The sequence below is a fragment of the Petromyzon marinus genome, chromosome 21 (genome assembly GCF_048934315.1).
Source record: "Petromyzon marinus isolate PM22_M1 ecotype Great Lakes invasive population chromosome 21, UKy_Petmar_22M1.pri1.0, whole genome shotgun sequence".
Lineage (NCBI taxonomy): Eukaryota > Metazoa > Chordata > Hyperoartia > Petromyzontiformes > Petromyzontidae > Petromyzon > Petromyzon marinus.
Window position 1 is genome coordinate 5,324,515 of NC_133687.1, and position 25,997 is coordinate 5,350,511.

At 54.4% G+C, this 25,997-nt stretch overlaps 1 protein-coding gene across 13 annotated transcripts in view; it reads right to left on the reverse strand.

The window, feature by feature from the left end:
• Positions 1–25,997, reverse strand: part of LOC116944339 (uncharacterized) — a 103,046-nt gene that overhangs the window by 41,693 nt on the left and 35,356 nt on the right. For 8 of the 13 annotated variants that reach the window (XM_076068461.1, XM_076068463.1, XM_076068456.1 and 5 more), the window contains 17 exons: positions 16,127–16,225; positions 15,635–15,832; positions 15,235–15,333; positions 14,559–14,657; positions 13,559–13,657; positions 13,197–13,394; positions 12,515–12,613; positions 12,126–12,224; positions 10,007–10,204; positions 9,159–9,257; positions 8,908–9,006; positions 8,102–8,200; positions 6,901–6,999; positions 6,603–6,675; positions 3,134–3,181; positions 2,694–2,820; positions 513–624 (listed from right to left, as the gene is read on the reverse strand). In XM_076068461.1, the coding sequence (XP_075924576.1) occupies positions 513–624; positions 2,694–2,820; positions 3,134–3,181; positions 6,603–6,675; positions 6,901–6,999; positions 8,102–8,200; positions 8,908–9,006; positions 9,159–9,257; positions 10,007–10,204; positions 12,126–12,224; positions 12,515–12,613; positions 13,197–13,394; positions 13,559–13,657; positions 14,559–14,657; positions 15,235–15,333; positions 15,635–15,832; positions 16,127–16,225 (1,944 nt within the window). The remainder of the gene's footprint in view (positions 1–512; positions 625–2,693; positions 2,821–3,133; positions 3,182–6,602; positions 6,676–6,900; positions 7,000–8,101; positions 8,201–8,907; positions 9,007–9,158; positions 9,258–10,006; positions 10,205–12,125; positions 12,225–12,514; positions 12,614–13,196; positions 13,395–13,558; positions 13,658–14,558; positions 14,658–15,234; positions 15,334–15,634; positions 15,833–16,126; positions 16,226–25,997) is intronic. The other 5 variants (XM_076068455.1, XM_076068460.1, XM_076068459.1 and 2 more) reach the window with 5 other exon arrangements.

The window sequence follows — 25,997 nt, forward strand, 5'->3', positions numbered from 1 at the left end:
TGGGTGGCCAGCGCCACTCCCGGCCGCCTTTTTCTCCAGAGTGGCGATGTTTACCACACACCGCACCAGGTACTGAAGTGAGGCTGAGTCGACCTAGGGGAGACCCAGGACCGATTCAGATAATCGTCACTTGTATTGGCCGTGGGACAGACTCGAACTTGGGCCGCCGGATTCATAGTGCAGCACGCTAACCGTGGCAACAACACACTCCTACACTCACCTACTTGTCACTCGCCTATCCACCCACTCTCACCACTCGACCAGTCACCTCACTTCTCATTCTGCTATTTCCCTCGCGGTGCTCCACTCTGGAGTTCCCTCCTGCCACTATCGTCATCGTCGACTCTTTCCCACCCCCCCCCCGCTCCCCCCACTCATAGGCTCTCAACAACAACAACCTAGCTCAGTTCGAGAGCCATCTCAACGCCCCGCTTTATTATTCATCGCAACTGCCGACAGCGCCGTTTGCTTGCTGGCCCCCGCTAGGCGTTTTTGGGGCCGGTGCACAGAACCTGGGGAGGAGCGGCGGCAGCGGCCGAGCGGAGCGACGTCTCGTCCTCGCGGGAGCTCAACGGAGCTTCGCGCATCAGGGACAGAGAGAGGCCGCCCGGAGACGCGAAGGGGCTGCAGGGGTGGCGACAAGGGCCGGAGGAAGGCGAGCGGGACACGGTGGGGGTGGGGGGGGGGAGGGCAGAGACAGGGAGATGGCACGTAGACAGAAAGGCAGGGAGACAGGGAGACAGAGAGACAGAGACACGGAGATAACCAGGGCCAGAGGACAGGGGGAGAAAGGGAACAGAGGAGAGCGGAGAGAAAGACAGGCAGGCAGGGAGATCACACAGAGAGAGAGACACACAGAGACACATGGAGATCAGACAGAGACACAGAGAGACACAGTGGATACAGAGACAAACACAGAGACAGATCAAAGGAAGGCACCGGGACACAGAGATGGAGGTAGAGACCGAAACTGGTCGGAGCAGGGCTTCTGGAAAATATTTACACCCACGGTACACAACATCCAGTATACCTCTTGGCTGTGGATATTACTAGCACCACCTACTCCAGTCTAGCAGGGCCAGGGTACGCACTGAGAGATGAGAGGTGGGACAAGTGGTGAGACGAGTGGTGGGACGAGTGGTGAGACGAGTGGTGGGATGAGTGGTGGAACGAGTGGTGGGACAAGTGGTGAGACGAGTGGTGGGACGAGTGGTGGGATGCGTGGTGAGACGAGTGGTGGGATGAGTGGTGAGACGAGTGGTGAGACGAGTGGTGGGATGAGTGGTGGGATGAGTGGTGAGACGAGTGGTGGGATGAGTTGTGGGACGAGTGATGAGACGAGTGGTGGGATGAGTGGTGGGATGAGTGGCGGGACAAGTGGTGAGACGAGTGGTGGGATGAGTGGTGGGACGAGTGGTGAGACGAGTGGTGAGACGAGTGGTGGGACGAGTGGCGGGACAAGTGGTGAGACGAGTGGTGGGATGAGTGGTGGGACGAGTGGTGGGACGAGTGGTGAGACGAGTGGTGGGATGAGTGGCGGGACGAGTGGTGAGACGAGTGGTGGGATGAGTGGTGGGACGAGTGGTGAGACGAGTGGTGGGATGAGTGGTGGGATGCGTGGTGAGACGAGTGGTGGGATGAGTGGTGGGACGAGTGGTGAGACGAGTGGTGGGATGAGTGGTGGGACGAGTGGTGGGATGCGTGGTGAGACGAGTGGTGGGACGAGTGGTGAGACGAGTGGTGAGACGAGTGGTGGGACGAGTGGTGGGACGAGTGGTGAGACGAGTGGTGGGATGAGTGGTGGGACAAGTGGTGAGACGAGTGGTGGGATGAGTGGTGGGACGAGTGGTGGGATGCGTGGTGAGACGAGTGGTGAGACGAGTGGTGAGACGAGTGGTGGGACGAGTGGTGGGACGAGTGGTGAGACGAGTGGTGGGACGAGTGGTGGGACGAGTGGTGAGACGAGTGGTGGCACCAGTGGTGGGATGAGTGGTGAGACGAGTGGTGGGATGAGTGGTGGGACGAGTGGTGAGACGAGTGGTGGGACGAGTGGTGAGACGAGTGGTGAGACGAGTGGTGAGACGAGTGGTGGGATGAGTGGTGGGACGAGTGGTGAGACGAGTGGTGATACGAGTGGTGGGATGAGTGGTGGGACGAGTGGTGGGATGAGTGGTGAGACGAGTAGTGAGACGAGTGGTGGGATGAGTGGTGGGACGAGTGGTGAGACGAGTGGTGGGACGAGTGGTGGGACGAGTGGTGGGACGAGTGGTGAGACGAGTGGTGGGACGAGTGGTGGGATGAGTGGTGGGACGAGTGGTGAGACGAGTGGTGGGATGAGTGGTGAGACGAGTGGTGGGATGAGTGGTGGGACGAATGGTGAGACGAGTGGTGGGATGAGTGGTGAGACGAGTGGTGGGATGAGTGGCGGGACGAGTGGTGAGACGAGTGGTGGGACGAGTGGTGGGACGAGTGGTGGGATGAGTGGCGGGACGAGTGGTGGGACGAGTGGTGGGACGAGTGGTGAGACGAGTGGTGGGACGAGTGGTGGGGCGAGTGGTGGGACGAGTGGTGAGACGAGTGGTGGGATGAGTGGTGGGACGAGTGGTGAGACGAGTGGTGGGATGAGTGGTGGGATGAGTGGTGAGACGAGTGGTGGGATGAGTGGTGGGATGAGTGGTGGGACGAGTGGTTACCCGGTGGAGGATGCAGCGCCTAGCGACCGCGCCGGGGTCCTCAGTTCTGATAGTCGAATTTCGTCGGGGAGCGAGTCGTCCGTCAGAGCCAGGATGTCATCCGGGTGGAGCGTTGGGGCTCCGTCTCCTGGGCGAAGCGCATCACATCCCCGCATCACATTATCTCGCATCACATCACATCGTCACATCACAATATCACAGCACACACATCATCACATGACACACGTGACAAAGCAGTGCATCAATGCAGATGTTTACATCGCGACAGGACACGTGAGATTACTCCGCACAGAGTGATACCACCACCGCCACCACCACCAATATCACCACCACTAACATCACCACCAACATCACCACCACTACCACCACCAACACCAACATCGCCACCACCACCCCAACCATCACCACTATCACCCGCACCAGCCCCGCAGCGCCGTTACCTTCGTCGGTGTCGGATGCCACGTCGTTACGGCTTGGAGCCTTACGCACTGGCGCAACCACAGCGACACGCACGCGTGTGTCGCACGCACGCACGCACGGGTGAACAGACAGGCGCACACACGCACACGGGCAGACGCACACGTGGACACACACGGGGAGACACACACGCATACACGTGCGACACACAAACACACACACGCCGGCACGTACAGACAGACACGAGGGCAAAACACAAAAGGGAAATGGGCGTGAGATGGTGGCGAAAGTGGAGCAAACAATACACACGTGCACACGTACACACGTACAACAAATGCACGTGTCGTGAATACACGCGTGTTGTGAAAATAAACTGAGCGAAGTGAGGATCTCACAGCCCAAACAGGGAAATGACGTACACATGCACACAAGCATGCACACGCGCGCACACGCACACACACATACGTGCAAATAACCCCCCCTATAGCCTTCATAGACTTTTGTGGTAAGTGCTGTTAGCGAGCACCTATTAAGGCCTGTAGGGCACATGGCACGCTCGACTGATTTTGTCTCCCAGGTGGCAATGTTTACACATCACACCATAATAGAGGTTTTTGGGTTAGATCGAGTAAATATATAAATGTGTCGTTAAAACCCGCCACCATCTGACACAGCCAACTAGTAAGGGTTGTCACGTAAACAGAACGTGGCCAATTCGTCACTAGTACAGCACTAACCGGTGTGTTGGAGAGCCAAGCCACAACATTTACAATCTGAGTACGACGCTTCGCCAGTAATTACAACTAGCTTCATCAAGCGACAGACAGATTTGTGGAGAAGTCCACCCGTTTAATTCCTTATATAGAGGCGTAGATGTGGCGATCACAGTTCTGCGCTCTTGCGCAAAGTGGGGGGGGGGGGGGGGGGATTAATGAGTCAACGTAGATGATGCATGCGCATTATGCAAGCCCTTTGATCTTGTCCTTCCTGTCCACTGCGTGTATTAAAATAGCCGTACCAACGGAAATCACACCAGTTACTAATTTGAGGCTGAGTCGACTTAGGAGAGGCCCAGAACCGGTTCAGATAATCATCGCCTGTGCAGGTGGCTGTGAGCAAAATGGTTAGCGTTCGAGATGTTAAGGGCGCCGCGGTGGTGAGATGTTAACTACCTCGCCTGGTATACAGGAGGTCTCGGGTTCAATCTCGACCCTGACGCCTGCTGCTGTATATTTGGAGTTTGCATGTTCACTTTTCCCATTGTCACATGGATTTTTCTCCGGGTTTTCCCTCCACAATTTAGAATCAACAACATCTCGCGCGTTCAGAGTACGGTATTTGACTGCTATACATTTCCAAATCGTGATAAGCCACTTTCGTTCGGCGATCACTTATGGCCAGGTCGCTTCGGAAAAAGAGCTATTTTATAGTTTTATAGCTCGGTGGGCCTTACCTGGTGAAATAAAAACTTTTTTTTTTATTCTTTAGTTTAAAATAGATGTAATGTCCTGATTTGAAGCTTTCGAGGCTGCAGGGATCCATAATCTTATTTTATTTATTTTTTATTTTATACCTACGTGACTTTACCGAAAGGACCAAAGAGTAACTAACAGTTGCAATGGTTGTGTAGCACAGTGCTGTGGCAACCGCTGTGCGATTGCCTGTACGTGCGTGCGGGTGTGTGTGCGTGCGTGTGTGTGCGTGTGTGTGCGCGTGCATGAGTGACTGTGCGAGTATCTGTGTGTGTGTGTGCGTGTGTGTGCGTGCGTGTGTGTGTGCGTGTGTGCGCGTGTGTGTGTGCGTGCATGAGTGACTGTGCGAGTATCTGTCAGCCTGTGTGTGCGTGTGTGTGTGCGTGTGTGTGTGTGCGTGTGTGTGCGCGTGCATAAGTGACTGTGCGAGTATCAGTGTGTGTGTGCGTGTGTGTGCATGAGTGACTGTGCGAGTATCTGTGAGCGTGTGTGCGTGTGTGTGTGCATGTGTGAATGTGTAGGCCTGGGCTCTGGGTTGTTCTTGGTGTTTTGGAGTCCCTGACCCTCTGCTCACGATCATTAATGACCTTCATGATGGTGAACGGGCCCAGGTAAAACTACGTGGCCGGGATTCAGAGCCATTCCCTTTACACCTTGGGGTGCGACAGGGATGTCCTCTGGCTCCCACATTATTTAACATCTATTTTGACCACGTAGTTTGTGAAGCCTTCAATAGTTATACCGGGGGAATCTCCATATGGTACAAATATAATGGGAGGCTGATCGATGCCCGGGTGCGGTCAAGGGATGGCTCCCTATTGCTCAACCACGTTATGTATGCTGATGATTTGGTAATAGCTGCTCATTCAGAGGAGGCGGTGGAGACGTTTCTGCTGAGACTGGAGCGTGCCACTAAGAGATGGGGCCTTACCATCAGCCCCACCAAAACTAAGCACCTGCCTGGGTATTTTGTACCATCGGACACTCCACCCCCACAACTCCCAATCGGTGATGGGGCAGTTGTGGAGAGAGTGGAGAGTTTTCCATACCTGGGCAGTGTGCTTATGACCGGCTCCAGTTTAACAGCAGAGGTCTCACTCCGAATCAGTCGAGCGGCATTATCTTATAATCGGTTGCGTAACGCTGTGTGGAAGCTACCTGGTCTGTCGCTCCGCACTAAGCTTCAGGTCTTCTCGGCCACGGTAATTCCCTCCCTTCTCTACGCTTGCAAAACGTGGACCCCCTAATGGAGCATCTTCGCCGGTTTGAAACATTTAGGCTAGCCTGCCTACGACCCATCCTGGGTTTAACCAGACTGGATTGTGTGAGGAGCTCACAAATCCTTGAAAGATCTGGGCAAGGTCCCATCGGTGAGCTCCTCCGGCGGGCAAGGATGCGATGGCTGGGTCATGTAGCCCGCATGCCCAGCCACCGCATGCCGAAACAGCTTTTGTTCGGCCGGATTGAGGGGCCTAAACGGGCGCGGCATTGGACTAGAGAAGAGATGGAGTGATGTGGTACAGGAGGACGTGGAGCTGAGTGGACTTGCCGATGACTGGTACCAGCAGTGTTAAGATCGGCCTCTGTGGAGGAGGCTCGTGAGGGACGCTACTGGGCAGTTGGAGGTAGTCGCCCTCCAACAACAACGGAGGGCGGAGGAGCGACACTCACAACAACGAGCGGAGTGTCGGGTGGCTGAAGCACAGCAGGTTGGCACAGTAGGGGGCACAGGTGGTGCATCAGCCAGTCATCTCAGTCAGTCGAACCGTGGCACCTGGGTCTGCCCCGTGACCTCCTGCCAGCGGGTGTTCGACACTTCACGTGGCCTCAGGGTGCACATAGCCTGGCACAAGCGTCGTGGTGACGTCACCGCCACTTAGTGGCGAATGGCGGTTGTTGTTGTTGTGTATGTGTATGTGTGTGTATGTGTGTGTGTATGTGTGTGTGTATGTGTGTGTGTATGTGTATGTGTGTATGTGTGTATGTATGTATGTGTATGTATGTGTGTGTGTGTATTCACCATCGTCGTCGGACACGTCCAGCATCTCAGTCATGGTCTCCGGGATGCTGAGCCGGTGCCTCTGGGAAACGGACTCGAGACAAAACAAAGACAAAGATCCCCCAGGTAACCCACACAGCCGGTCGAGGCAACTGCCGCTAGCGAGCAGCGCCTACGAAGTCTCCACGGCGCCGATATATTCGCACCGGACCAGGTGCTCATTTAATGCCGAGTCGACATAGCGGAGGCCCGAGAGTTGTCTGCAGCGCCGCAGCTATCGGGGTTAATGGGGTTGCAGTGGCGGCAGTGAGCTGGTTACCATGGTGACGGTCTGAGTCTCCGTGGTGACGGCCTGCAGGGTGTCCACGACGGAGATGTAGCCCAGGCGGTTTGCGATGGAGAGCGCCGTGTTTCCCCCCTGTCGCACGGCGTGCCCCATCACACAGCACACAGAACAACAACCCGCTAGGCAACGACAACAACAACCCGTCAGACAATGACAACAACAACAACCCGCCAGACAACAGCAATAACCTGCCAGACAACAACAACAACCTGCCAGACAACAGCAACAACCTGCCAGACAACAGCAACAACCTGCCAGACAACAACAACCTGCCAGACAACAACAACAACCTGCCAGACAACAACAACAACCTGCCAGACAACAACAACAACCTGCCAGACAACAACAACAACCTGCCAGACAACAGCAACAACCTGCCAGACAACAGCAACAACCTGCCAGACAACAGCAACAACCTGCCAGACAACAACAACAACCTGACAGACAACAACCCCCAAGACAGGTTGTTGTTGCTGTCTACACACACCACCACCACCACCCACAACAAACCCTACAGCACACCTCATCACACACGTCCTCACCGTGTCACACTCTCATGGGGGAGGATGGATATAATGGGGGTTGTGTGACGAGGTAGCGTGTGTAACGAGGTAGCGTGTGTAACGAGGTAGTGTGTGTAACAAGGTAGCGTGTGTAACGAGGTAGCGTGTGTAACGAGGTAGCATGTGTAACGATGTGTATGTAACGAGATAGCGTGTGTAACGAAGTAGTGTGTGTAACGAGGTAGCGTGTGTAACGAGGTAGTGTGTGTAACGAGGTATTGTGTGTAACGAGGTAGTGTGTGCAACAAGGTGCGCGCGCGACGAGGTAGTGCGTGACGAGGTAACGTGTGTAATGATGTTTGTATGTAACGAGGTAGCATGTGTAACAAAGTAGTGTGTGTAACGAGGTGCGCGCGTGACGAGGTAGCGCATGTAACGACGTGTGTGTGTAACGATGTGTGTATGTAACGAGGTGTGTGTGTAACGAGGTAGTGTGTGTAACGAGGTGCGCGCGTGACGAGGTAGCGTGCGTAATGAGGTAGCGTGTGTAACGAGGTGCGACGAGAAAGCGTGTGTAACGATGTGTGTATGTAACGAGGTAGCGTGTGTAACGAGGTGCGCGCGTGACAAGGTAGCGTGTGTAACGAGGTGCGACGAGGTAGTGTGCGTACATTGGTGACGTCATCGGGCCGGGCTCCATGCTTGAGGAGGAGGCTGACGATGTGCGTGTGTCCCTGCTGAGCCGCCTGATGTAGGGGGGTGTAGCCGCTCTGCGAGGGACGTACGGTTACACACGTGACGCACACACAGAGGTCCCCCTTAACGGACTGTCGGGGCGAGCACCTGTGAAGGCCGGCACAGCACACGAGGGGGTGGGTGGCCAACGCCACGCCCGCCCAATCATCCACCTTTGTCTCCCCCAGCCCTGATGTTTATGCACCGCTCCAGGTGCTCATTGATGTCTGAATTGACCTAGGGAAGCTTCAGCACCGGTTCGTATATTCGTTGTTGGTTTTGGGTCACCGGGTTCATAGCGCAAAGCGCTCATCACCACTTCGCTGCCACTCCCCTCGCATGGTGGAGCCGAGTGGACTTGCCGATGGCCGGTACACGCAGTGTCAACATCGGGCTCTGTGGAGATCCATGAAGGACGCTGCTGCTGGGAAGTTGGAGGCAGTCGCGCCCTCCGAACAACAGTGGAGGGCGCAGGAGCGACGCTCACAACAATCGGTGGGGTGCCGGGCGGATTAAACTCAGCGAGTTGGGGGGAGCATAGGTGGTGCATCTGCCGGTCATCTCAGTCGACCCATGGCACCTGGGTCTGTCCCGTGACCTCCTGCTCCTGAGCCTTCGACACTTCACATGGCCTCAAAGTGCACCTAGCCTGGCACAAGCACCGTGGTGATGTCACCGCCACTGAGTGTCCAATGGCGGCTGCTGTTGCTGTATTTTTTTTTTTTGGCGACTGCGAGGTTACCTTGGTTTTGTGGTTGACGTCAGCCCCATTGCGCAAGAGGAATTCAACCATCGGAGCGTTCCCATAGTGACAGGCCACGATCAGAGGGGTGTAGCCCAGCTGTTGTGACACAACGCACCATACACACCGCACACTGAGTAGACATTACTCCGCACACACCGTACAACACGGAAAGTGGCCAGCTATGTGTATTATGACAGCAGTGAGATTGGGTAGAGGTCGCCATGGAGATGTGGGTGCCTGGCTGTTACCTTGGTGACGGGGTCGATGGGGGCTCCGTGAGCCTCGAGTTGTTGCGCAACTTCCACGCGGTCCTCCTGGGCAGCCAGGTGCATCGGGGTGAGCCCGATCTGTGAACACACAAGCTCACCACTTACTCACCACTTACTCACCACACGCTCACCACTTACTCACCACACGCTCACCACTTACTCAACACCTACTCACCACACACTCACCACTTACTCACCACCACGCTCAGCACTTACTCACCATTTACTCACCACTTACTCACCACACATTCACCACTTACTCACCACCACGCTCACCACTTACTCACCACCACACTCACGACTTACTCACCACTTACTCACCACACGCTCACCACTTACTCACCACACGCTCACCACTTACTCACCACACGCTCACCACTTACTCACCACACGCTCACCACTTACCCACCACTTACTCAACACACGCTCACCACTTACTCACCACACGCTCACCACTTACTCAACACCTACTCACCACACACTCACCACTTACTCACCACCACGCTCAGCACTTACTCACCATTTACTCACCACTTACTCACCACTTACTCACCACCACACTCACCACTTACTTACCACACGCACCACTTACTTACCACTTACTCACCACTTACCACAAGCTCACCACTTACCACACTCATCACTTACCACACCCACCACCACACTCACCACTTACTCACCACACGCTCACCACTTACTCACCACTTACTCACCACACGCTCACAACTTACTCACCACACGCTCACCACCACACTCACCACCACTTACCACTCACCAGTGGTAAGTGTGTGCGGTGAGTACCCTGGTGTGGTGTGTGTAGTGAGTACCGTGGTGCGGGGCGTGTGCTGGGCGCCGTGGGTCAGCAGGGTGCTGCACACCGCGCCGTGGCCCTGCTGGCTGCACAGGTGCAGCGCGCGAACCCCCTGATGGGTGTGCGCATCCACGTCGGCCCCGTGAGACAGCAGGGAGAGACAAAGGGGGTCCTGGCCCTTGCGGGAGGCAATGTGCAGGGGGGTATACCCATTCTGCACACGCGCACACACACACACGCAAGACAATCGCCCCGGGAGCCACAAGTCACTCTCGTGATGCGGTTTGAAGAGTGATTTGTGATCGCTAGCTGCTAACGCAGCATCCACTCCTTGGCAGCCGGAGACCACCGCTCGATCCTCGCAGCGCCGCAACGGCTTTTTGCGAACTTCAGCCAAGTCTGGGGACAGCCTCCTTGTTCTCCGACGTGGGATGCTGTAGGCGGTGGGAGTGGCCCTGTCGCTTTCTCTCAGCCACCTGGAACACCTCTGTCAGCCAGGTCTCTGGGGAGATCTGGACTGTGTGCTCAATGAAGCCATAACAGCTGCATTAGCCACCGTCCTGAACCTCACCCATTTCCCCTCGGCAACAGGAGGGGGGCGGGGGGGATGATTTTTAATCCGAGCTGCAAGCGATGATCAAATTCTCACTTGCAACCTTTATCAGCAAGCCGAGACCACGCTATTTCTGGTTTGAATGGGGTCCGAGGTGGACGCCCACCACCACGATGGAATGCAGGCGCATCTTACAGATGACTAGCCGATGGTCAGTGGGCAGATGGGTTCCACGGTCGGTTCTGGTGTCACTTTGTAGTCCAGCATATGTTCTTGCTTGCACCCGGCGTGCACCCAAAGTGTTGTGCGGATGCGCCGATGCTGGAACAGTGCGTTGGTGATTACAAGCCCATAGGCTGCACAGGTCTAGCAGCATCCTCCCGTTGTTATTGAGCTGATCTGGCCAATTCCTTCAAATCACTCCGGCTCAAGCGCCTGTATCATGACCCACTGGTGCATAACAGCCATACAACAGGATGACTTAATCCTTAGGGCCCACTTTAGCCAGCACCTGGGACAGATCATAGAAGGCATTTTACTAATCAACCTTGCCTGCATCCCTCCACTGATATTCATATTCGGTGGAGGCGTTAGCCACCACCATTTCTTTCCTCCCATTGATGGGGAGGTGAATCCACAACAGCCTGAGACTCGCAGCTTCCCGTGGCCCCGCCTCCATGCTCCCACTCCCCCTTCATTCTTTTGTTTAGAACAAGAGCCACATTGTTTGGCCCCGAGTGGAGAAATATGCACCCTTCGCGGTGATTGGAGCCAGAACCAGTCCACAGGAGCTCCTGTATTCCACAGGCGGTACAGGTCCAGCTCCCGAAAGAGAAGTGGCAGCCTCTCCTCCGCAGTGAGGGTTCGGACATTCCACGTGGACACCGGTGGTGGTTTCCTGTTTATGGAGGAACCACGAGGTGGGTTCAGTTTCCCGGCTCCGCCAAACGGGGGCTTGGCCAGGTGACATTGCGGGCGCCCGTCCCCCCCCGGGGGCCTGTGGCATGAGCCGGGTCTGCTTATGCTCCTGTGGTCCTCGTGGTCACGCGATCGAGCCTCTCACGCCCATCCTCAGCCCCCAACGCCACTGTCGTGGCAGTAAGTGCCGTGAGGGTCACAGCCTCTCAGCCTTCTCACAAGCAACGGCAGTGTTCGCAGCACAGTGCAGCTGCCATTGTGTGACACAAGCCAGACACAAAACAAAGATCCCCCACCTATGAAGGCTGACACGGCACATGACAGGGTGGGCGGCCAGCAACACGCTTGGCTGCCTTTGTCTCCCGAGTGCCAGTGTCGACACACCGCACTGGGTACCCACGTGAAGCCGAGTTGACCAAGGGGAGGCCCAGGACCAGTTCAAATAATCGTCGCTGGTGTTGGCCGTGAGAGGGAATTGAACTCGGGTCGCCGGGTTTGTAGCGCAGCATGATAGCTACTGTGCCACCTCTCCCTTTTGTCAGACACGCACACAGGCGCGTACACAACAACAACTGCCATTCGCCACTAAGTGGCGGTGACGTCACCACGACGCTTGTGCCAGGCGCGTACACACACGCGCACACACACACACACAAACTCGCACCTTGGCGGTGGCCGTGGGTGAGGCTCCATTCTGCAGCAACACGAGGGCCACCTCCTGGTGGTCGTAGTGAGCGGCGACGTGTAGCGGGGTCAGCCCGTTCTGCACCGCACCGTTAACGTGACACACGGCACCGTACCACACACGGCATTGCATTGCATAGGCCACGCAACTTGGCACTGCACTCACCAGACAGCACCACATAGTGCGGTGGCACTATGCAGCATCGAAAAGTACCACACTGCACATACTACACAGTACCACACAATACTGCACTTCCCACAGTTAACACCAGGAGTGCATGGGCGTGTCTGTGGGTGCGTCTGTGATTGCGTCTGTGGGTGTGTCTGTGAATGCCACCCTGCCCACTACACCGTGTCTCTCTCTCTCACCTTGCCCGTTATGTCAGTTTGGGCTCCGCCCTCAAGCAAGAGTCGCACCACGTCGGTTTGTCCATACTTGGCAGCGACGTGCAGAGGGGTGAAGCCTTTCTGTAAAAGGCCATGCGTCACACCATGCGTAACGCCACCCCATGTCTCAAACAACATGTCACCCCACCCCACGCGTCACAACACGTGTCACACCGTGCGTCACAGCGTGCGTCACACCACCCCATGCCTCGCACGTCACCCCACCCCCACGCGTCACACCGTGCGTCACGCCACCCCATGCCTCGCACCACGTCACCCCACCCCCACCCCCACGCGTCACACCGTGCGTCACGCCACCCCATGCCTCGCACCACGTCACCCCACCCCCACCCCCACGCGTCACACCGTGCGTCACGCCACCCCATGCCTCGCACTACGTCACCCCACCCCCACGCGTCACACCGTGCGTCACACCACCCCATGCCTCGCACCACGTCACCCCACCCCCACGCATCACACCGTGCGTCACACCACCCAATGCCTCACACCAAATGCCACCCCCACGCGCCACACCACACGCCACCCCCATACGTCACGTCACATCCCACGCGTCACACCACATGTCACTCCACCCGACACCGCGCGTGAGGGTGCATGCAGGCAGTGAGGCTGTGAGGGCGTGGCGAGGGCTGAGGTGGCTCACCCTGGTGGGGAGCGTGTGGTCGGCGCCCGCGTGCAGCAGGCTCGCCGTGGTGAGCGTGTGGCCGGCGCGCGCGCTAATGTGCAGCGGGGTGTACCCTCCGGCCGACACCGCGTCGGTTCGCGCCCCGGCCTCCAGCAGGGCGAGCGCAACCTCCGGGCGAGGCAGGCGGGAGGCCAGGTGCAGCGCGGTCTGCTCGTCCTGAAAGCGTACAGGTACAGGCAAAGGTGCCCCGTGTGGCCCGGCGAACAGCTCCCACGAAGGCCGGCGCGGTAGGGGGAGGCCCGTGGTAGTTGCCAGCGGTTGCCCCCTCGCCCTCGTGGTTGCACCCTCACCCGTGTGGTTGCGTGTGGTTGCGCCCTCACCCGTGTGGTTGCGTGTGGATCCGCCCCGGCCTTCAGTAAACTCTTTACGGCTGGGAGCTGCCCCGCACGGGCGGCCATGTGCAATGGTGTCTCACCACGCTGCAACCACAACAACAACACGATACAATCACAAAAATAATACAACACTATAGAACTACAAGAACACTATACAACCACAACACTATACTACAACCACAACAACAATATAATACTACAACAATACTATAGAACTACAACAACACTATAGACAACACTATAGAATTATACTCACAATAACAACACTATACAACTACAACACCACTGTATCAATAAATCCACCAGAACCACCACCACTCTACAACCAAAACAACCAAAACTCAACGATAGCCAAAACAAGAATGCCAGGCACGCTGCGACCACAACACGGCAAACCACGACGCACAGTCACACACAACCACGCTATAACTAAAACAACCACCGGGGTCGCATTTGGTACACATCCCATCAGCTACCACGGCCTTCCTTCTGGGAGAGCATCATCATCAACAGGAGCACAGCAGTAGCACCGGTTTATCAACACAAGCAAAGTCAGTCGTGCTGCTGGAATCAATGCTGGCCACACTGCCAGGCGTCCAATGGCGTGGTGCCCTCCGTCTTGACTGGGATCCATGTCTGCAGTGAGGGCCTCGACGGTGTTTTGTGGGGCACGGACTGGTGTGGTGCGGAGCAGTGCAGTGCAGCCTGGTTTGTGATGCCGGTGCAGTGGAGAGTGGTGTGGGGTCTGTGATGCGTGTGCGGTGTGCGACGTGTGTGTGGTGTGATGCGTGTGCGGTGCAGGGTATGGTGTACTGTGATGTATAATGCGTGGGTAGTGTGGTGCAGTGCAGTGTTGTCCGTGATGTGTGTGTGGTATGGTGTGCGATGTGTGTGATGAGTGTGCGGTGCAGTGTGTGATGCGTCTGTGGTGTGATGCATCTGTGGTGTAATGCGTATGTGGTGTGGTGCAGTGCGGTGCTATTACCACGTTGGGCGTGTCCAGCGTCGCTCCGTACTGCAGCAGCAGCGACACCACCTCCAGGTTCCCCATGAACGCGGCAACGTGGAGCGGAGTCAGGCCAGACTACAGCCCACAGTGTGATACAGCACACCGTGACACACCACACCGTGACACACCCCACAGCCCCTTTAAAGGTGGCCCCTCGTAATTAGGATCCCTTAAAGGCACCCCTATTAAAGGTGACCCCTGGTAATTGGGATCCCTTAAAGGCACCCCTATTAAAGGTGACCCCTGGTAATTGGGATCGCTTAAAGGCACCCCTATTAAAGGTGACCTCTGGTAATTGGGATCCCTTAAAGGCACCCCTATTAAAGGTGACCCCTCATAATTAGGATCCCTTAAAGGCACCCCTATATTAAAAGGTGACCCCTGGGAATTGGGATCCCTTAAAGATATCCCAATTAAAAGGTGACCCCTGGGAATTGGGATCCCTTAAAGGCACGCCTATTAAAGGTGGCACCTCGTAATTGGGATGCCTCTAAGGCACCCCTATTAAAGGTGACCCCTCGTAATTGGGATGCCTCTAAGGCACCCCTATTAAAGGTGACCCCTCGTAGTTGGGATGTCTCTAAGGCACCCCTATTAAAGGTGACTCCTCGTTATTGGGATTCCTTAAGGCACCCTGGGGCGGGGGGACCACCTCGGTGACGGCGCCGATGGTGGCGCGGTGGCGCAGCAGCAGCTCCACGACGCGCGCCCGGTTCTTCTTGCTCGCAATGTGGAGCGGGGTGAAACCATTCTGCATGGAGGGGGGAAGGGAGTGAAGTGACCCTGTGTCTCCCTTGACTCCCCTGCATCTCCCCCGCATATCCCCGCAACTCCCCGATTCTCCTCGTATCTCCCCACGTCTCCCCGAGTCTCCCCTATGTCTCACTGAGTCTCCCTGCATCTCTCCTCCATCTTCCCGAGTCTCTCCGCGTCTCCCCGCGTCTCCCCCGGTTTACCCGTCTCTACACCGCGTCTCCTCCGCATCGCGCCCGTGTCTCGCGCCGCGTCTCCCATGCATCTTCCCCCCCGGTGTCTCCTCCGCGTCGTCTCACCAGCGCGCGGGCGTCCGGCTCGGCCCCCAGCTCCAGCAGGAGTTTGGCGGAGCGGTAGTGGCCGCAGTGGGCCGCCACGTGGAGTGCGGTGAGGGAGTCGAGCGTGGCGTCGTCCACAGGGGCGTCGCGCGCACCCAGACCCCGCACGCAGCCCACGTGATCGCCCTGCGCGGCCATGTGCAGCGGGGACAGCCCGTTCTGTGGCACAGGCACAGTGTCAGTGGCACACGCAGTGTCAGTGTTGATGATGGCCAATGATGATGATGGTAATGATGACGGTGTGTTAGGTAATGATGATGTTGATGATGGTGTTGATGATGATGTTGATGATGTTGTTGACGGGGATGCTGTTGATGATGACCTATCATAATGATGTTAATGATGACGGTGTTTTTGGTGATGATGATGTTGTTGATGATGATGGTTAGGATGTTAATGATGATGTTGATGACGGTGTTGTTATCGGTGATGATGATGTTGACGATGTGGCACCTTGGTCTTGGCAAGGATGGGTGCTCCCTGCTCGAGGAGGATCTCCAGAGTTCCATCATGGCCGCTCCGAGCTGCACAGTGCAGCGGAGTGAGGCCGTCCTGCAAAATACCCCGACAACACCAGGACGCTGACACATGCCAACACAAACTAACACTCACCAACACACGCCAACACCGGCACGCTGACACACGCCAACACAAACTAACACTCACCAACACACGTCAACACCAGCACGCTGACACACGCAAACACACACAAACTAACACTCACCAATACACGAAAACACCAGCACGCTGACACACGCCAACACAAACTAACACTCACCAACACACGCCAACACCGGCACGCTGACACACGCCAACACAAACTAACACTCACCAACACACGCCAACACCAGCACGCTGACACACGCCAACACAAACTAACACTCACCAACACACGCCAACACCAGCACGCTGACACACGCCAACACAAACTAACACTCACCAACACACGCCAATACCAGCACGCTAACACACGCCAACACACACAAACTACCACTCACAAACACACGCCAACACCAGCACGCTGACACACGCCAACACAAACTAACACTCACCAACACACGCTAACACCAGCACGCTGACACACGCCAACACAAACTAACACTCACAAACACACGCCAACATCAGCAGCCTAACACACGCCAACACACACAAACTAACACAAACACACGCCAATACCAGCACACTAACACAAGCCAACACAAACTAACACTCACAAACACACGCCAATACCAGCACACTAAACACGCCAACACACACAAACTAACACTCACAAACACACGCCAACATCAGCACGCTAACACACGCCAACACACACAAACTAACACTCACCAACACACGCCAACACCAGCACACTAACACACGCCAACACACACAAACTAACACTCACCAACACACGCCAACACCAGCACACTAACACACGCCAACACAAACAAACACTCACAAACACATGCCAACACCAGCACGCTAACACACGGCAACACACAAAATTAAAACACTCACAAACACACACCAACACTAGCACGCTAACACACGCCAACACATACAAACTAACACTCACCAACACATGCCAACATCAGCACACTAACACACTCCAACACACACAAACTAACACTCACAAACACACGCCAACACTATCACGCTAACACACGCCAACACACACAAACTAACACTCACCAACACACGCCAACACAAGCATGCTAACACACGCCAACACACACAAACTAACACTCACAAACACACTAACCCCAGCACGCTGACACACGCCAACACACACAAACTAACCCTCACAAACACACGCCAACACCAGCACACTAACACACGCCAACACAAACAAACTAACACTCACAAACACAAGCCAACACCAGCACGCTAACACACGCCAACACACAAACTAACACTCACCAACACACGCCAACATCAGCACGCTAACACACGCCAACACACACAAACTAACACTCACCAACACACGCCAACACCAGCACGCTGACACACGCCAACACAAACTAACACTCACAAACACACGCTAACACCAGTACACTAACACACGCCAACACACAAACTAACACTCACCAACACACGCCAACATCAGCACGCTAACACACGCCAACACACACAATCTAACACTCACCAACACACGCCAACATCAGCACACTAACACACGCCAACACAAACAAACACTCACCAACACACGCCAACACCAGCACGCTAACACACGCCAACACACACAAACTAACACTCACAAACACACGGCAACACCAGCACGCTAACACACACAAACACTCACAAACACACGCCAACACCAGCACGCTAACACGCCAACACACACAAACACTCACAAACACACGCCAACACCAGCACGCTAACACACGCCAATACACACAAACTAACACTCACAAACACACTAACCCCAGCACGCTGACACACGCCAACACACACAAACTAACACTCACAAACACACGCCAACACCAGCACGCTAACACACGCCAACACACACAAACTAACACTCACCAACACACGCCAACACCAGCACACTAACACACGCCAACACAAACAAACACTCACAAACACACGCCAACACCAGCACGCTAACACACGCCACCACACACAAACTAACACTCACCAACACCAGCACGCTGACACACGCCAACACACACAAACTAACACTCACCAACACACGCCAACACCAGCACGCTAAGACACGCCAACACACACAAACTAATACTCACAAACACACGCCAACACCAGCATGCTGACACACGCCAACACAAACTAACACTCACCAACACACGCCAACACCAGCACGCTGACACATACCAACACAAACTAACAATCACCAACACATGCCAACACCAGCACGCTGACACACGCCAACACAAACTAACACTCACCAACACACGCCAATACCAGCACGCTAACACACGCCAACACACACAAACTACCACTCACAAACACACGCCAACACCAGCACGCTGACACACGCCAACACAAACTAACACTCACCAACACACGCTAACACCAGCACGCTGACACACGCCAACACAAACTAACACTCACCAACACACGCCAACATCAGCACACTAACACACGCCAACACAAACAAACACTCACCAACACACGCCAACACCAGCACGCTAACACACGCCAACACACACAAACTAACACTCACAAACACACGGCAACACCAGCACGCTAACACACACAAACACTCACAAACACACGCCAACACCAGCACGCTAACACGCCAACACACACAAACACTCACAAACACACGCCAACACCAGCACGCTAACACACGCCAATACACACAAACTAACACTCACAAACACACTAACCCCAGCACGCTGACACACGCCAACACACACAAACTAACACTCACAAACACACGCCAACACCAGCACGCTAACACACGCCAACACACACAAACTAACACTCACCAACACACGCCAACACCAGCACACTAACACACGCCAACACAAACAAACACTCACAAACACACGCCAACACCAGCACGCTAACACACGCCACCACACACAAACTAACACTCACCAACACCAGCACGCTGACACACGCCAACACACACAAACTAACACTCACCAACACACGCCAACACCAGCACGCTAAGACACGCCAACACACACAAACTAACACTCACAAACACACGCCAACACCAGCATGCTGACACACGCCAACACAAACTAACACTCACCAACACACGCCAACACCAGCACGCTGACACATACCAACACAAACTAACACTCACCAACACATGCCAACACCAGCACGCTAACACACGTCAACACACACAAACTAACATTCATCAACACACGCCAACATCAGCACACTAACACACGCCAACACACGCAAACTAACACTCACAAACACACGCCAACACCAGCACGCTAACACACGCCAATACACACAAACTAACACTCACAAACACACGCCAACACCAGCACGCTAACACACACAAACACTCACAAACACACGCCAACACCAGCACGCTAACACGCCAACACACAAAACACTCACAAACACACGCCAACACCAGCACGCTAACACACGCCAACACACACAAACTAACACTCACAAACACACGCCAACACCAGCACACTAACACACGCCAACACACACAAACACTCACAAACACACGCCAACACCAGCACGCTAACACACGCCAACACACACAAACTAACACTCACAAACACACTAAACCCAGCACGCTGACACACGCCAACACACACAAACTAACACTCACAAACACACGCCAACACCAGCACGCTAACACACGTCAACACACACAAACTAACACTCACAAACACACGCCAACACACACAAACTAACACTCACCAAAACACGCCACCACCAGCACGCTAACACACGCCAACACACACAAACACTCACAAACACACGCCAACACCAGCACGCTAACACGCCAACACACACAAACACTCACAAACACACGCCAACACTAGCACACTAACACACGCCAACACACACAAACTAACACTCACCAGCACACGCCAACACCAGCACGCTAACACACGCCAACACAAACTAACACTCACAAACACACGCCAACATCAGCACACTAAACACGCCAACACACACAAACTAACACTCACAAACACACGCCAACACTATCACGCTAACACACGCCAAAACACACAAACTAACACTCACCAACACACGCCAACACCAGCATGCTAACACACGCCAACACACACAAACTAACACTCACAAACACACTAACCCCAGCACGCTGACACACGCCAACACACACAAACTAACCCTCACAAACACACGCCAACACCAGCACACTAACACACGCCAACACAAACAAACTAACACTCACAAACACAAGCCAACACCAGCACGCTAACACATGCCAACACACAAACTAACACTCACCAACACACGCCAACATCAGCACGCTAACACACGCCAACACACACAAACTAACACTCACAAACACACGCCAACTCCAGCACGCTAACACACGCCAACACACACAATCTAACACTCACCAACATACGCCAACATCAGCACACTAACACACGCCAACACAAACAAACACTCACCAACACATGCCAACACCAGCACGCTAACACACGCCAACACACACAAACTAACACTCACAAACACACGGCAACACCAGCACGCTAACACACACAAACACTCACAAACACACGCCAATACCAGCACGCTAACACACGCCAACACACACAAACTAACACTCACAAACACACTAACCCCAGCACGCTGACACACGCCAACACACACAAACTAACACTCACAAACACACGCCAACACCAGCACGCTAACACACGCCAACACACACAAACTAACACTCACAAACACACGCCAACACCAGCACACTAACACACGCCAACACAAACAAACTAACACTCACAAACACACGCCAACACCAGCACGCTAACACACGCCAACACACACAAACTAACACTCACCAACACACGCCAACACCAGCACACTAACACACGCCAACACAAACAAACACTCACAAACACACGCCAACACCAGCACGCTAACACACGCCACCACACACAAACTAACACTCACCAACACCAGCACGCTGACACACGCCAACACACACAAACTAACACTCACCAACACACGCCAACACCAGCACGCTAAGACACGCCAACACACAAACTAACACTCACAAACACACGCCAACACCAGCATGCTGACACACGCCAACACAAACTAACACTCACCAACACATGCCAACACCAGCACGCTAACACACGTCAACACACACAAACTAACACTCATCAACACACGCCAACACCAGCACGCTGACACATACCAACACAAACTAACACTCACCAACACATGCCAACACCAGCACGCTAACACACGTCAACACACACAAACTAACACTCATCAACACACGCCAACATCAGCACACTAACACACGCCAACACACGCAAACTAACACTCACAAACACACGCCAACACCAGCACGCTAACACACGCCAACACACACAAACTAACACTCACAAACACACGCCAACACACACAAACTAACACTCATCAAAACACGCCACCACCAGCACGCTAACACACGCCAACACACACAAACTAACACTCACAAACACACTAACCCCAGCACGCTGACACACGCCAACACACACAAACTAACACTCACAAACACACGCCAACACCAGCACGCTAACACACGCCAACACACACAAACTAACACTCACAAACACACGCCAACACCAGCACGCTAACACACGCCAACACACACAAACTAACACTCACAAACACACGCCAACACCAGCACACTAACACACGCCAACACAAACAAACTAACACTCACAAACACACGCCAACACCAGCACGCTAACACACGCCAACACACACAAACTAACACTCACCAACACACGCCAGCACCAGCACACTAACACACGCCAACACAAACAAACACTCACAAACACACGCCAACATCAGCACGCTAACACACGCCACCACACACAAACTAACACTCACCAACACACGCCAACACCAGCACGCTAAGACACGCCAACACACACAAACTAACACTCACAAACACACGCCAACACCAGCATGCTGACACACGCCAACACAAACTAACACTCACCAACACACGCCAACACCAGCACGCTGACACATACCAACACAAACTAACACTCACCAACACATGCCAACACCAGCACGCTAACACACGTCAACACACACAAACTAACACTCATCAACACACGCCAACATCAGCACACTAACACACGCCAACACACGCAAACTAACACTCACAAACACACGCCAACACCAGCACGCTAACACAAGCCAACACACACAAACTAACACTCCCAAACACACGCCAACACACACAAACTAACACTCACCAAAACACGCCACCACCAGCACGCTAACACACGCCAACACACACAAACTAACACTCACAAACACACTAACCCCAGCACGCTGACACACGCCAACACACACAAACTAACACTCACAAACACACGCCAACACCAGCACGCTAACACACGCCAACACACACAAACTAACACTCACAAACACACGCCAACACCAGCACGCTAACACACGCCAACACACACAAACTAACACTCACAAACACACGCCAACACCAGCACGCTAACACACGCCAACACACACAAACACTCACAAACACACGCCAACACCAGCACGCTAACACACGCCAACACACACAAACTAACACTCACAAACACACGCCAACACCAGCACGCTAACACACACAAACACTCACACACACACGCCAACACCAGCACGCTAACACGCCAACACGCACAAACACTCACAAACACACGCCAACACCAGCACGCTAACACACGCCAACACACACAAACTAACACTCACAAACACACTAACCCCAGCACGCTGACACACGCCAACACACACAAACTAACACTCACAAACACACGCCAACACCAGCACGCTAACACACGTCAACACACACAAACTAACATTCACAAACACACGCCAACACCAGCATGCTGACACATGCCAACACAAACTAACACTCACCAACACACGCCAACACCAGCACGCTAACACACGTCAACACACACAAACTAACACTCATCAACACACGCCAACATCAGCACACTAACACACGCCAACACACGCAAACTAACACTCACAAACACACGCCAACACCAGCACGCTAACACATGCCAACACACACAAACTAACACTCACCAACACATGCCAACACCAGCACGCTAACACACGCCAACACACACAAACTAACACTCACCAACATATGCCAACACCAGCACGCTAACACACGCCAACACACACAAACACTCACAAACACACGCCAACACCAGCACGCTAACACGCCAACACACACAAACACTCACAAACACACGCCAACACCAGCACGCTAACACACGCCAACACACACAAACTAACACTCACAAACACACGGCAACATCAGCATGCTAACACACGCCAACACACACAAACTAACACTCACCAACACACGCCAACACCAGCACGCTAACACGCCAACACACACAAACACTCACACACACACGCCAACACCAGCACGCTAACACACGCCAACACACACAAACTAACACACACAAACACACACCAACACCAGCACGCTAACACACGCCAACACACACAAACTAACACTCACAAACACACGCCAACATCAGCACGCTAACACACGCCAACACACACAAACTAACACTCACAAACACACGCCAACACCAGCACACTAACACACGCCAACACACACAAACTAACACTCACAAACACACGCCAACATCAGCAGACTAACACACTAATACTCACCAACACACGCCAACACCAGCATGCCACCGCACACCCTAACACACGCTGCAGTAGAGTGTGGCGCGTGTAGTGCAGTGCGTGTGGTGTTGTGGTGCGGTGCGACCCTCACCCTGGTGCAGTGCGGTGCGTGTGGTGTGGTGGGCGTGGTGGGGTGCGAGCCTTACCCTGGTGCAGTGCGGTGCATGTGGTGTTGTGGGCGTGGTGCGGTGCGTGTGGTGTTGTGGGCGTGGTGCGGTGAAAACAACCCCCTACCTCCTCGCGGTGCCGGACGGGCAACTCTGTCGTGGACAGTGGTGTGGGGGGAGGTCCAATTTCGATTGGCTCCTCCCCTCATGGCATCTGTGTCCACTACAGGGGCGAAACGGGGGCTCTGGACGGGTGCAAGGGGCTGGTAACCCCTCCACCTTCAATTAATTACCACTAAACCGCGAATTAAGTATATAACTAATAAGCTTGTGCCTGAGGCCCCGGGGGGGCCAGGCGTCTATGATATCTCCTGGCCAAACCCCAATTGGCAGAGCCAGGAGATTGAATATCTACCCTCGGGGCTCCTCCAGAAACAACGAAAAACCACTACGGGTGGCCACGTGGAATGTTTGAACGCTCACTGTGGAGGAGAGGCTGCCACTCCTCTGTCGGGAGCTGGACCGGTACCGCCTGGATCTACGTGGCATTCATGAGGTCCGGTGGACCGGTTCTGGCTCCTGCCACCATGAGGGGTGGACAGTCCTCTACTCGGGGCAGCAGACTGCCAAACAACAGGGTGTGGGTCTTCTTTTGAACAAAAGAATGAAGGGGGCGTGGGAGCGTGGCGGTGAGGTGTGGGAAGCTGTAAGCCCCAGGCTACTTTGGGCTCGCTTTCCCATCAACCGGAGGCGAGCAATGGTGGTCGTGGTTACTTATGCCCCCACCGAAGATGAACATCCGTGGAGGAATGCAGGCAAAGCCGATGAGTCAGATGCCTTCTATGACCTCCTGTCACAGGTGCTGGCTAAAGTGGCCCCTCGGGATAGAGTCATCATGTTGGGTGACTTCAATGCCCGAGTTGGTCATGATGCTGGCACCTGGTCTGGAGTGATTGGAGGGCATGGGCCAGATCAGCTCAATAACAACGGTAGGAGGCTGCTAGATTTTTGTGCAGCCCATGGGCTTGTAATTACCAACACGCTGTTCCGGCATCGGCGCATCCACACAACATCATGGATGCATGCCAGGTCCAAGGAAGAACATCTGCCTGGACTACATCGTGACGAACCAGCGGATGCGAGCCCATGTCCTTGTCACCAGGACCTACCGTGGAGCTGATCTGCCCTCTGACCATCGACTAGTCATCTGTAAGATGCGCCTGCCATTCTTCCACTCCGGTGGTGGGTGTACACCCAGGACCCCATTCCAACCTAAAGTGGCCTGGTCTCAGTTATCTGATGAAAGTTGCAAGCGAAAATTTCATCATCGCTTGTGGCTGGGGTTGGCATCGTCCCCGACTCCTCCTGATGTCGAGATCAATGGGTGAGGTTTAGGACTGACTCATGCAGCTGCAATAGCTGCTTTGGGTACACGGTCCAGACCTCCCCAGAGACCCTGGCTGACAGAGGAGGTGTTCAGGATGGTTGAGAAAAAGCGACAGGCCCACTGTCATCAGCTACAGAATCCCACATCAGAGAATGAGGGGGCTTACCGCAGCCTTCACTTGGAGGGTCGGAGAGCCATGAGGCGCTGCAAGGATGGGTGGTGGTCACGGGTTGCTGAGGAGATGGAGTCTGCCTCAGTGGCCCGTGATCACAAATCTCTATTTAACTCCATCAAAAAAGTAATCTGCAGCGCCACACCTATTACCATCATTAGGGGACAAAACGGTGATCCAATCTCTGACCCCCAGGAACAGGTTTGCAGATTTGCTGAGCATTTCTGTGAGGTCCTGGGGGAGAGAAAATCCCTCAGCCAGGAAAACATCGTGGCACAAAGTGAGGATGACCCTGCTGAGGCTGCG